This window comes from Apus apus, chromosome 3, assembly GCF_020740795.1.
Source record: "Apus apus isolate bApuApu2 chromosome 3, bApuApu2.pri.cur, whole genome shotgun sequence".
NCBI classification, from domain to species: Eukaryota; Metazoa; Chordata; class Aves; order Apodiformes; family Apodidae; genus Apus; species Apus apus.
The window spans coordinates 8,229,271-8,241,947 of NC_067284.1; the positions used below are offsets into that span (position 1 = coordinate 8,229,271).

Below are 12,677 nucleotides of genomic sequence, written 5' to 3' on the forward strand. Positions count from 1 at the left end.
ATTTGAAGCTGTACAAGCCTGACTTCCTTTTCTCGACAAGTCACAGATTATAATTAACACTGCAAATATTATACAATAAAAATTAGAATCTTTTCTCTCACTATATCTAGAATTTACATCTCTTTGTAGAATGTTGTTAGAATTTTGTTGAACACTTCATTATGGTTGTGATTAAAATTTTTAAAAAAAAATATTTTACATTTTAAGACAATTTTTAAAAGGCTGATTACATGACTTGTTTTTTGCTGACACTTTACAGTCATGGTTATAAAACTATTTCATTATTCATTTTAATTCTTTATCTTCCTTTACACTGAAGGGCTTTAATCTTGAAGTACAACATTGCATGTAAATGTGAACTCTGTGTGCAGTGAGTCAGCATGGAGGCCAATAGAAAGAAATCCCAGTTTGATCTTTAACATCAGTAGCTAGCGTTGTATTCTGTAGTTACACTGAAATCTTGTACCATTGAACTAAAATTTAGAGTAGTGGCATATTATTATTTTTTTTTCCCATCGTGATGTGAACTAGATAAAGTTATAAGCTCAGAAGTAGTGAGTTAGTAATAGAAAAGTTAAAAGGCTCCATTTGAAGCAGCTCTGCAGTAGTTAGTAGGTAACATTAAGGAGGGAGGCAGTGTGTGACAGCAGTGGTCTCACACTGCTGAAGTGTGTGGGAAACAGCAATACACATCAAAGGAAGAGGTTGTTAATGTCAAAACTTCCATTCATTTCCTACAGTGTCATAGCTTTTTATTTTCTATTAACACAGTGAAATAGCAAGAACAACCTATTATAAACTCGGCTTAGAAGCAGGGGAGTGCAGTTGTGCCCTGCTTTATAGAGATGTGTCAGGCAGTAGTACAGAGGAAGGCAAACCCGTCGTGCCTCAGAGGCTGCAGCCCAGAGGAGAGAGCAGCTGTCACAGCTCTCCTGGTCCCCCTGCCAGGCAAACAGCCTGGGACTCACATTAGCCTTCCTGTCTCCCATTTCTCCCCCACCCATCTTGAGGCTGATGCTGCAGAAACAATGTGATGATCTGGAAGAAGGCTGGCACAAACTGCTTCCTCACCTAAGGCAGAGTGGGGACTCTCTGTGGCCTCCTTTTTCATTCTGAGGCACGGAAGGTAACATGAAGTCCTTCACAGCTTAAGGCAGTCTGTCCCTACACCATCAATTGAAATAGCTTTCTTGTTGTTTCTGCAAACTGGCCTTTTCTGTCTAATTCAAAGTCAGCTTTTCAGCGCATGCAGTTTTATAAATCCTTATTTTAATAAGTTAATATTACCCTTCTGTTTAACTTGCTTTGGAGAATTTGGGAACTAGGGAGACCCTTTATTTCACTGCCCTCCAAAGTCAGTTTTCCTGACTTCTTCAATGCCTCTCATTTCCTACAACCTAATAACTACTCACCATTTCAGATTACATTTTCTGCTTGAGTTTAAATGCATTTGTCATTTGCAGCGTAAAGAATGTGCTGCATTTTTTCTGCTGGCAGTGTTAGATACAGATTGCACAGTAGACCCAACAGAAACAGCAAAACAGCTTCATTAACAAAACTGCACAATGTACTGTCCCAGTTTCTAGATCTGCAACTCTTATGTGAAGATCCTTTTTCAAGAAAAAGGTTGTCCATAGTGCTTTATTTACAGAGTAACTTCTGATACATGAAAGCCTATTCTAAAAATAGAAAGGTAGCAGCTTTTACTAACAAATTCTTTCCAGTTAAAGTTTTTCACTGCAAGAACCATGTAAAAACAACTAAGCAAATAAATAAAACTCAGCCCTGTAAAGCACAGTAATACTTATGTGTACAAGGGAAAAAGTGGTGGATGGAAGCAAGAAAGGGAGGCCCAGAAAACAAAAAAGCAAGTTTTTAAGACGTTTTTTGTTGCATAGGTGCCTTCAGGATTTATAATCTATGGTTTCTTAAATATATTTAAAATTGCATATGCTTGAATAAGTTTTCCCTCCTTTGCATTCTGTGTATTGACTTAAAAACTCCTTGGGACAGAGCCTACATTTTAACATGTGTACAAGCAGTATCTGTTAGAATACTTGCCCAGTTTTAATTGAAGATTTCTGGTACTCCCAGACTGCACATTGTTAATAGATTTTCAATGCTTCTTAGTGGAACAGGGATGTATTAAGAAAAGATTAACATGGTGCCATGTTTTTCTCTCTTTGAAATCAGGTTTTACTCTCTTAGCTTTGGATATACCCAGCAAAGCCCTATCAGATCTCCAGCCACAGCCTGTTCTATCAATGATGCAGCTGTTTGGATGGGATGACATGGTGTGGCCTCAGCTGGTATCGAGATACCTAAGTCACCTAATTCAAAACAGGTGAAAAATTGCAACTGCTTGTTCTTCCAGTACCTTTTCATTCCTTCATTGGATTTGTGAAAAAGTTTGCTTCAAACAGCAGTGTTTCATTAAGATGGTCCAGGTTCTTTGCATCTGTTGAAGTTCTAGGTTTCTTGAAATCATCTGGGACATTTCATGGAGGATACTGGGTCTTAGATGGGTTGGGTTCTTTGTTTTTATATGTAGAAAACTTATGAGAGTCAAAATTTGTCAGAAAGATAGGTAAGTATTTTGAAAAAGTTATTTGCCTTTTTATATAGCAAACCGGTTATTTTTTTCCAAGGAAAGCAGTGTTGTCATAACAGATTTTTGGAAAATGAGGACTTCGACAATATCTTCAAAGAAGCACTTTGATGAAGAGCAGTACTGCATCAAAGTGAAATGCCTGAACCCATAACCTATTTTTATTTTGCATAGTTATAGTTATCCACCCCCTCCTATTGTTGCTACACTTGGGCAAAGTTGTTACAGATTGGGAAGGCAGTAGCCTCCTGTCCTAGCTGCACTTGAACTTGAATAATGTAACTTGGTACATTTTAAAATGTCTAGTTAAAAGTACTGGTCTTATTTTCCCCCTACCATTTACACTTAACACCAAAACTTAAATCTTCTTATAAAAAGTCAAGATAAAACATTATCACAGAAATTTGAAGATAGTACCTAGCAAGTGTTTCATGTTTAAATATCTTGACTTCTTCAAAATAAAGAACTTCTGCAGGAAGCTGAGGAGGATGAGTTGGGCAGTATTGAAAGCATAAAGAAAATGATCATAAGGAAATGCATACATTAAAACTTTAATTTTTATAAGCTTAGAACACTCTCTCAGTGCATATTAATGTTCATGTAGCTCAGGTTTCTGAGACCTGCTAAATGGGTGCTTGAAATTTAATAATAGGTTTAGAAGATTTATCACGCTCCTGTGGTTTACATGGCAATGGTGAATTTTCACAGAATCAGAGGGTTTTTTAGTTTGGAGGGGGACTCTTGAGATCAGGTAGTGTAACTTGTCCAATGCTTCTGCTCAAGCAGGGTCAGCTAGAGTGGATTGCCCTTGAGTCTGTCCAGTCAGAATTTTATATTTGCTTTTAGTAGGCTTCTATGAACCTGGTGGTTGTGGTTGTTGTGATGTGGGTCTTTTTCCCCCTCATCCTGTTTCTGAATCAAGCTTTGGAAGTAGGGGAGGTGAGAGAGAAAGAGGGAGTGTTTCTATGTCAGACTGTATTTGAAAGTGAAAAACGTTGCACATTTTTAGGGTGCATATTGTACTAAGGAGCATAGCTGTAAGTCAGGATATGGTAAAGACTATTTCAGTGTGATTGGCAAAGATGAGGCTGGGGCTTTCTTGCAGGGAAATGTTAAAGGGGGTTGAATTAAGTTCCTCATGAGTCAGTTTGGAGTTCAGGAGAGGAGCAATCAGCCCTCTTATTTGCCGTATTTCTCTTTATAGGGTGAACCTGATGCGAGTTTGCAGATTTCTAGCATGTGTGCAACAACATAGGAGTTAAGCACAGAAATACCCATTTATAGTTTGCATTTTGTTGCTCTTCAGGTGAGATCAAGAAAAAATATGCCTAAACTGGAATTTTTGGTATAATTTACATATTAAGGCTAATCACAGGTCCCCCCAGTAAACACTGGAGTGAAAGCAGTTAGTTAAGTATTCAATTTGTGATATTAATTAAGCACCTGACATACTGTTATATGTGTATCCACAAATACATTGGTTATGCTGACTGAGGTAACATTTACTGGATTTGGAACCCTGGCTAAAGCATTCCTGCTCCCAAGTGTTTGAGAGCACAGTTGCATTAGCAAATGCAGAGTATGCACACATGACTACTGCTGAGTTCCCCATAAAGTCCTGCCATCATTATTTCATCTAAAAATGCACTTAGTATTGATAATAGTTACCTGATGTACATTATTTGAGAGGTTAGAGCACTTGTACAGGGATTTGGAAAACCCATGTCAAGTTGGTTGTTCACTCTTAGAAAATTCGAACCTTTATTTCCAAATAACACCTTAGAAAGGAATGAGAGGACCTTGCTCTCCTCTTACAGATTGTGCCATGGACTAACTGAGAATGTCAGGTTTATGGATCCATGTTGAGAGAACCATCAGGTGAAAGCATGACTCCATAGATAAGCAATGATGGATGTTTGTCTTCTGCTTATGTAAGTGTGCTTTCTCTCTTTCTGGTTCTCCCTAACATGTTCTCACTCTGGTTTTCTGAATTTCCCCCTTGCTGGAAGCATGGGACAGAAAGCATTCTTGCTCCTAACCTGCTGGGGTTGTGATAGCCCAACCTCAAGGAGAAATGCCTGTTTCCCTTATCATTTGTCTCAAGGCCAACAAGGCTCTCTCAGGAGCAACAAGACTAGGAAAAGGGATTTCCTGACCTCATCAACAGAACTATAAGGTGCTCAAAATTCCTTGTCAAAGAACAATGAGTACCTAAGATAAGACTTTTTTGGTAGAATTATTACAGGGCTGTTGTAACTTAAACACTGTCATTTTATCATATGGTAAGAAGACAGCCATTTTTTGTAGCATGATTCATGTGCTTATTTTACCCTAGGCAGCTGTAGAGCAAAAGTTATCAAAGTATTTACATGCTGGGATCTTAAAGCTCCATGGTTACTGTGCTCTGATAATTTTCACATTAAAGACTCTCAGTTAAAAAGTAAAAAGATTATTTTGTTGCTGATGCTGTTATATACCCAGCAAGCTCTCTTTTCAGATTGAGGGTTGTTCTGCATATCAGCTATTTCAATATCAATAATAAGGGTTCTGATGGACAAGCTGTGCCCTTGGGAACATGTGCAGAAGCTTTGGCATTTCTTTTGCAGCAGCGCCTAAAAGTTCCTCTCCAGATCCTTGTTGTGTAATGCAAGATAATATCATAACCTCTTTAAACTAACTAAGCACGTGCATAAGCTCACTGGTTTAGAAGGACCACTTGTCATGCTTCTAGCAGGTACTTATTGTTCTTTCCTTTCTTAAGGATTAGGAGCATATTCCTCTCCAGTTTTAGGAAGATACCTTAGTGGCATCTACTTACCAGCAAGCAAGAGAAACAAGAGTGAGACTACAGCAGAAAGTGGTTTTGTGAGTTTTTGGGGCCAAATAGAGTAGATGTGTACATCAAGATGACAGAACAGTGGAATTTTATTATAGGTTACTGCAGAGAGCATTAAATTCATAAGCATCCTGTTTTTTTCTCTTTTGTTACTGGAATTTAATTTTCACTTTTTGTATTTTATTTGCTTGCATTTGGTCTCCTTATTTATTTTCTCAATAGAACTTCAGCAGGGATGTTCAGGCAAAATATACAGTAGTCATAGAAACATCAAGGATGGAAAAGACCTTCAAGATCATCAAATCCAACCATCCACCCTACAACCCCTGAGCACTAAACCATCTTATGAAGCATAAGTCATTATAAACATAGTCATTGGTTTTAACTAAATCAAACAAACAAACAAAAAGCTTTATTGATGTTTTTCAGTGAGAAACAGAATCCGGTTTGATTTCCATCTGTGGACTTTCTGTTGCAAGCATGAATAAAAATTCAGTAGCAAATAAGTAAATTTATATGTACATATATCAAGAAAAGAGTACAAGCATTTTTCATTATAGTCAGAGCACTTAACACTGGCCAGGGTGGAAATCTCTCAAATAAAAAGGTGTAACTATTTTGAAGAAATTTCACTGACCTGAAGCACACACAGAGCTCATCCAATAGGAATTGCAAACAGGGCACAGAACAGGCTGGCTGTCCCACTAGCAAGAAATTTCTTTGAAATTTAAGGGTGTGGGGCTGGTATGCTTGGGGAAAAACGACTACAGCAGCTAATCACGGTGGGTAAGGCAGGTAAAAGCTTGGGAATATTGACCAGTAGAGTACAAGGATTGTGCATTGAGTGTTGCTGGTGCCCTTGACACCAGCCTGACACCTGGCGGGTAGAACAGTAGCGAGTGTTTGATTTAAAGTATACACAGCAATTTTGCAGTGTCTGGGAATGTATAGACTTGTGTGGGTTTACATGCGTAAATGCATAGGCCTGGACATCAAGTATAGGGGTTTCCTTGCTCATCTCCAGGCTGTTTCCTTTTTTGATCTATTTCTAACATGACATATCTTTATTTGCTAAAACAGCCTTTCTTTTCTCCATCTTTTATGTAGTTAGCACTAAGTAGATTTCAAAGTATTGTGGGGCACCTGAGCTAGCTTTTTATGAAAGGCTGGGGTGGCTTAAGCAGTGTCAACATGAAGTTCCAGGTTGATTCAGATAAACTATTCCCAGCATTGCACATTGTCAGTTTAGATAATACTGTCAAATTATCGACTGTTAGAATAAGGCTTTTCCCATTGTGTGAATTTTTCTCCCTGTTTTGTTTTATATAGAGAAAACATATGAGTATATATGCTTTTCTGTTTCCTTATGTGACATGACCAAATGAATCATATTCTCTGTGTTTAGGCATCAGGATATTGTGAGCAAAGTCTGGAGAGTACACGAAAGGAATGCCAGTTGGCCTTTCTGATACTTTTTCTCATTGTTTCTGTGCATCTTTTTAATATGTCTGCAGCCAAATGAGACACTCTGCCACCTTTTTGCATACTCTTATTAGATCTCTTTCCCTTTTCCTTCCTCTTCTACCTATACAGTGCACTGTGTGAAGCTTTTTCTAGTATGGGATATACATCCTATGAAGCTCTGACGATACGTTCTTGGTTTCGATGCATTTTGCAAATGTTCCTAGATCAGCCGAGTGGTTTGCTGGCCAAGACAGATGCTGAGAGAACAGTTGGTAAGTGTTCACATTTCCCTAATGTTTGCAGTAATGATTCTATATTGCAGAACTGGCAAACATTTTCAGCTAATTACAAAATGTACTTTTGTTTGTATTTCTTTACGTTTACCTAATTACAAAATGTGTTTCCTTACGCTGCTTGTGCTATTTATTGATAGTTTGCCTGCTCTGCATATGACAAATTTATCACAAACAAAGATAAAAGAGTTTGTTTCCTTGGAAGCAAAGAACAAAAAACTTGCTCCCAAGGAGACAAGCTATTTTTCCCCCATGGAGAAACTGCTCTGAAAAAAGTGAAAATCTGAAGTAAATAGTCAGAAATCATGCTGTGAATGCCCTGAAAGAAAAAAAAAAAAAAAACTAAAAAAATACAGTTGCAGGTAATTCTTCCCTTTTCTATATTGGATGTTTTCCTTTCTTAGAGCAATAATTTATCACTTCTTCTGTAAAACACCACAGTTCTAATTATCTGTAGGACACATCTTCCAGTGACTATTTTTCATACACATTTTGTAGATTTTGAAGAAAACCACCAGTAAAATAAAAGATAGTTATCCATACTTAATGTTCTTCATTCTCCTGTAACTGTATTAGAAAAATGAGTATTCTGGACACACATTCTTTGCCTAGAGAGATGCAGTCAGTTACAGAGTCCTTCTATTTTAGATATTTTTAAATAATGATTCATTGTATCATTTTGGGACTAAAGTAAATTGAAAAGTGTGACTGTATACTATATTTACTGCTGTGCTTTCTTGTAACAATCAGGGAAAGCCTACATGGAGCAGCTCACTGAAATGACAAGACTGATTTTTAAACTCTCAGAAGTAGAAAACATTCTTTCAAAGGCTCATGTTGAAGAGTCAGTTTTCAAGCAAGACCCTAAACATGCTCTTGTCCAATTTATTAAGGTACTGTACATCTCTGTGTTGGCTTCATAGGACAATTTCAGTGAAAAGGAACTATGTATCGGGTTTTGTGTGTACAAAAAGAAATTACACTAACCTCTTGAGAGACTTATTTATGTATATTTCAATGTTTTTGCTTTCTTAGGCTGTTGGTAGAGCTTACAGTGGCCTTCAGACACTCTCTGAGAAATCTGCCATGGTAGCCAAGACTCTGGAGTATTTAGGTGACGTATTAAAGTATGTAAAACCTTATCTGAAGGTAAAAGGACCACCAGAAGGTCTGCAGCTCACGTATTGGATCATAGGTAATTACTTTGCAACCTCACAGGCAGTGAAGCAGTATTTCCTGGGGTGATGACAGTGGGCAGGTTGGCTTAGGAATGTAATTTGCTTCCTTTTAGAACTGCTTTTCTTACATATACTCTGTGCTTCATGAAAGCTCAAATTCTGGTCTTTGTACATTAAAATGCTAAACCACTGATGGAATGGATGGAAGGAATAAGAGTGCTCTTTATTATGAATGTGCCAGTCTGACCCACTTACCTTTAAAAATAGGGTAAGCTTTATGTATCTTAAAGGCAGAGGTAATGATTTGCATGTAGACACAGTGGACATCATGATTGTAAGGAGGATAGGGACAAGCATGATGAAGATGCAGAAGGTGCATCAAATGGAATGGAATTTGAGTTTTGTAAAACACTTTTCTATTGCAAGGTCTGCATATTTTGATACACAAGACATATGTCAAATTAAATGCTTTTAGATAGCCAGTTGTTGAGTTTGGAACCTCATAAAGTAATTTTAGATTGGTATTTTCCTTTCTGTTCTTTGCAGTAGGAAGCAATTAATCTTCAGCTATGCTGTTGTAGTGAGAATTTGGCCTTTTTTTTCTTTTTTTTTTCTTTTTTTTTAGTTAAGAAAGCATTCAAAAGGTTTAACAGAAAAAAATATTTAAGTGCATTTCAATCACTTCCTCACATGCCGTGGGCTGGTTTAATTATAAGGACAAAGCAAGAAACTTAACAGATCTAAACACCTCCTGTCTGTGGTCAGATTGTGTCTTCTGCTGTCCCATACATCACAGCAGTGGTAACAGGAGCAGCACTTCTGGCTGGAATGAGCATGTTTCTTTCAAAGCAGGAAGCTTGGACAACATTATTAGAAATATTGTTGAGTAATCATTCTCTTTCTCTATGATTGATCATTGTGTTTTCTTTCACTCCACAAGATTAATGTTGTTTTGCGTTGTTTTTAGAGATGGTAATGAATGACTTTTATAGATGATAATATCCTGTAACAGCCTGCTTTTGGTCTCCCATTATTTTCCAGGTCTTAAATGTATTTTCTTGGGATATTCTCATGTTTTCAACTCGGCAAACTTGTTCTTACTTTTAATTAAAGATAAAGTTAAGAATGTCTGTGGGAACTACTACACAGGAATCTTGTTCTATTTTATCTGTATTTTGAGTATTAACACTGAAGAGTCTAAGAGTTATTTTCTCAAGAAAAATGACACCTCACCTGCAATAAAGTTGTTTCTCAAAGTTAGGGTATTTACACATACAATACCTTTTTACTTTTTTTTTTTTTTTGCATCAAAAAGGAGGATCTAAAAACTGACCAAAAGCTGTGCAAGTGATACAATAATGTGTTGATAACAAGAACAATGTTCTGAGGCTTTCATTTTGTGAAATGAGAGCCCACAAAAATCTGGAGGGACCATGCTGGTTTAGTGGAGTTGGCTGCGCCTCATTATTTTTAATTGCTGAATTAGGTGCATTAAATACAATGTGAGAGATATAGAATGTTTTCCTAACAATGAATTGCTGTGTGAATAGTTGCTGATGTGGCCACAGGGGTGTTAGATAAATGTGAAGGGAAGGCAAAGACAGTGTCTCTCTCTAAAAAGTGACAAATGCACACACTGAGGTTAACATTTAGGTGCATGTGTGCTGATTGCAGTAGTGTTGTGTATCAAGTTCACTTAATTTTTCTGCAGGGATGAGAGAAACTGTCCTTTCTTTAGCATTACTCTTCCTAAAGCAGCTTCACTTGCCTAGAAACTTGTAATGTATTGAATCAAACTAGTATTTTCATTTTGTTGAATTGTTAATGGACTTGAATCATCTTGACTGGGCTTCTTCTTAGGGGATACCATGGAATGAATACATGGGAGCCAGACATTTCAGTTGCTGTTGATTATCTAATTTAACATAGTAGCCTCTCTAGGCTTTCATAATAATTTTTTTTCCTGACTGTAAATTGCTTTGGAATTTCCTGATTTTTTTAATTATATTTTTTTCCAACAGGATGTCTAGTAAAGTTCTGGGCACCAATACTGGCAACTTCCAAAGCGCAGCAACTCTTGTTCCGCATCGTGGATTGCTTACTGCTGCCACACTCTGTGCTCCAGCAGGACAAAGAGCTGCCTGTGGCTTTGCTGTCTGCCATTCAGGAAAGCCTACCTCTTTATCTCCAGGTAAATACCTGAACTGGATTAGCAGACAAATGTGTCTTCAACAAAAGATTCATATTGCAGCGGATGTTTTCTTTTTCACTAGTGTTGAACAAGTGTTGCTTGAATGTAAAAAAACAGCAAGAGGAATTTTTTCTTCCTATAAAAGTGGAAGGAAAAATACCACCCCTTTGGCTTTCCTCTCATTGCATGAGCTGGGCTGTGGTACCCTCCAGAGCTGCTAGTCTAATCACTGTATAGAGAAGCTTTTAGACAAGCTGCTGTTTACACTGGTCTCCGATGTGAGAGATTTCTGAAACAGTGGATCATATAATCATGTTGCAAGACCCTTCCTGAGGTGACAGAGCAAACAAATGTTTTACACCATCCTTGACTTAGCCAACTGTAGATAATTAAAGACAACCTACTCTTTTTTCATTGCTCTTAGGAACAAAAGACAATTCTCTATGTATCATGGCACTGTTTTACCTTAATACTTTGAGAATATGTTTTTCTGAATCAAGTTCCTGCTGCTCATGCTTACATGGCTAATGCCTTCCTGCCCCTTAGTCCTCCTTGTTCTTCTCTCAGCTTACCTGTCACCCTTGAAACTCTGTGAGGCTTGTGGATACTATAAAAAGACTTGATTCCTACAGGTGAGGAAGAGAAAAAATAACATATGTTCTAAAATAAATACCCTGACTTGTTTTTCTTTCTAAATCCTTGGGTCTTTTTTCTTTGCCCTCCCTCTTAGTCTTCATTTTTATTGCAGCATTAATTGATTACTTTACCTGATTGTATTGTACAGTGATGCAGGGGTGACATGGTAAACATCTCTCCAATTTATTTCTTTCCCAAGTTGCATTCTGATCAATGGCATGTCATATGGAAGTGAATATAATGATGTGCAGAATAGGACTTGCTTTGCAGCTCTCTGTAGGTATCTTCAGAAGTTATATACATGTAGGACCATCTGGACACTGATCCTACCACTGAGTGTGACTGTCTGCTTGCTAACTTAGTATTTAAGTCAGAGTGTGCTGTTTCCTTATAGCCTGCACATAGGGATGTAACTTTTAAGATGAAGCCACTCAAGTTAGTTCTGAAGTTCAAGGGTTGTGGACCCTTGTTTCCTGTTGTCTTTGACAGTTTCTGACTTCCTGACCTCACAGTGGTGCTCTTCAACAGTTTGTTGCATAGTCCATGTGCTTTCTGGCTAAGCTAGATGATCTTATTGACCAAATAGTTTATTTTAGACAAATGCTGCTTCTAGAAGACTATTAATTCTTTAATTTGACTGACACTTCTAGGGAGAGGAGACAAAGAGACTTATTTTTCCTATTCAGTATGGAACTTCTACACTTGCATTTGCAAAGTTCCACCATTTTCAATTTGCTTCATTCATTCCAAAGTACTTCCCTTTTATTTGGGAAAGTGGAAAAATTCTGATTTAGGATCATCTCAAAATGAAGGTATTTCAATATCAGTAAAAAAAAAAATAATTCTCTAAGGACTGTTTCTGAGCTCCTTTGAGACTGAATGATTTTTAGGCATTCTCTGACTTCTCAGGTTATCTATTTCACAGTTGGTTTAAGCCAGGCTGGCTTAAGGCTATGTTCATTCCCTTTCACCCCCATGTGCATTCCCATTTAATTTGCTTTAATGATTTTGTGAATATGGGATGACTCCAATTTGTGAGCTGATTCAACTAGTAAGGAGCCCTCAAAAACAAACAAGCAAACCCCAAAACCCAAATGGACACAGAAGGAAGCCATGTAGACATGGTGGGAGAAAAGACAGAAACAACATCCTCTGGAAATAACTTCACTAACAATAATAACCTTGACTAACTTATGCTGCTGGTGAAATGTATGATCAAACTCCCCTTGAGTGGCTGCAGTGGTATTTCAGTGCAGGAGCCCTAATTCACCCCAATGTTAGACAAACATTGTTCTGTAGATCTGTCCCTGTTAATACTCTAGTTTACAACTTAATCCTTTGGCAGTTACATGAAAATAAAGTAACAGAAATTCAGAGACCATGCAAAATATCTTCTTATACATGCAAATTCTTTATTCATAGTCAAAGCATAAAAGCTCTTGACTAGCATTTCTACTCAGGGGTCTTTTCA

At 37.5% G+C, this 12,677-nt stretch overlaps 1 protein-coding gene across 2 annotated transcripts in view; it reads left to right on the forward strand.

Annotated features, from left to right (window-relative positions):
- MMS22L (MMS22 like, DNA repair protein) overlaps positions 1 to 12,677 on the forward strand; it is a 90,617-nt gene that overhangs the window by 65,868 nt on the left and 12,072 nt on the right. For both annotated transcript variants that reach the window (XM_051615086.1, XM_051615084.1), the window contains 5 exons: positions 2,194 to 2,344; positions 7,038 to 7,180; positions 7,952 to 8,094; positions 8,237 to 8,396; positions 10,401 to 10,570. In XM_051615086.1, coding sequence (XP_051471046.1) covers positions 2,194 to 2,344; positions 7,038 to 7,180; positions 7,952 to 8,094; positions 8,237 to 8,396; positions 10,401 to 10,570 — 767 coding nt within the window. The remainder of the gene's footprint in view (positions 1 to 2,193; positions 2,345 to 7,037; positions 7,181 to 7,951; positions 8,095 to 8,236; positions 8,397 to 10,400; positions 10,571 to 12,677) is intronic.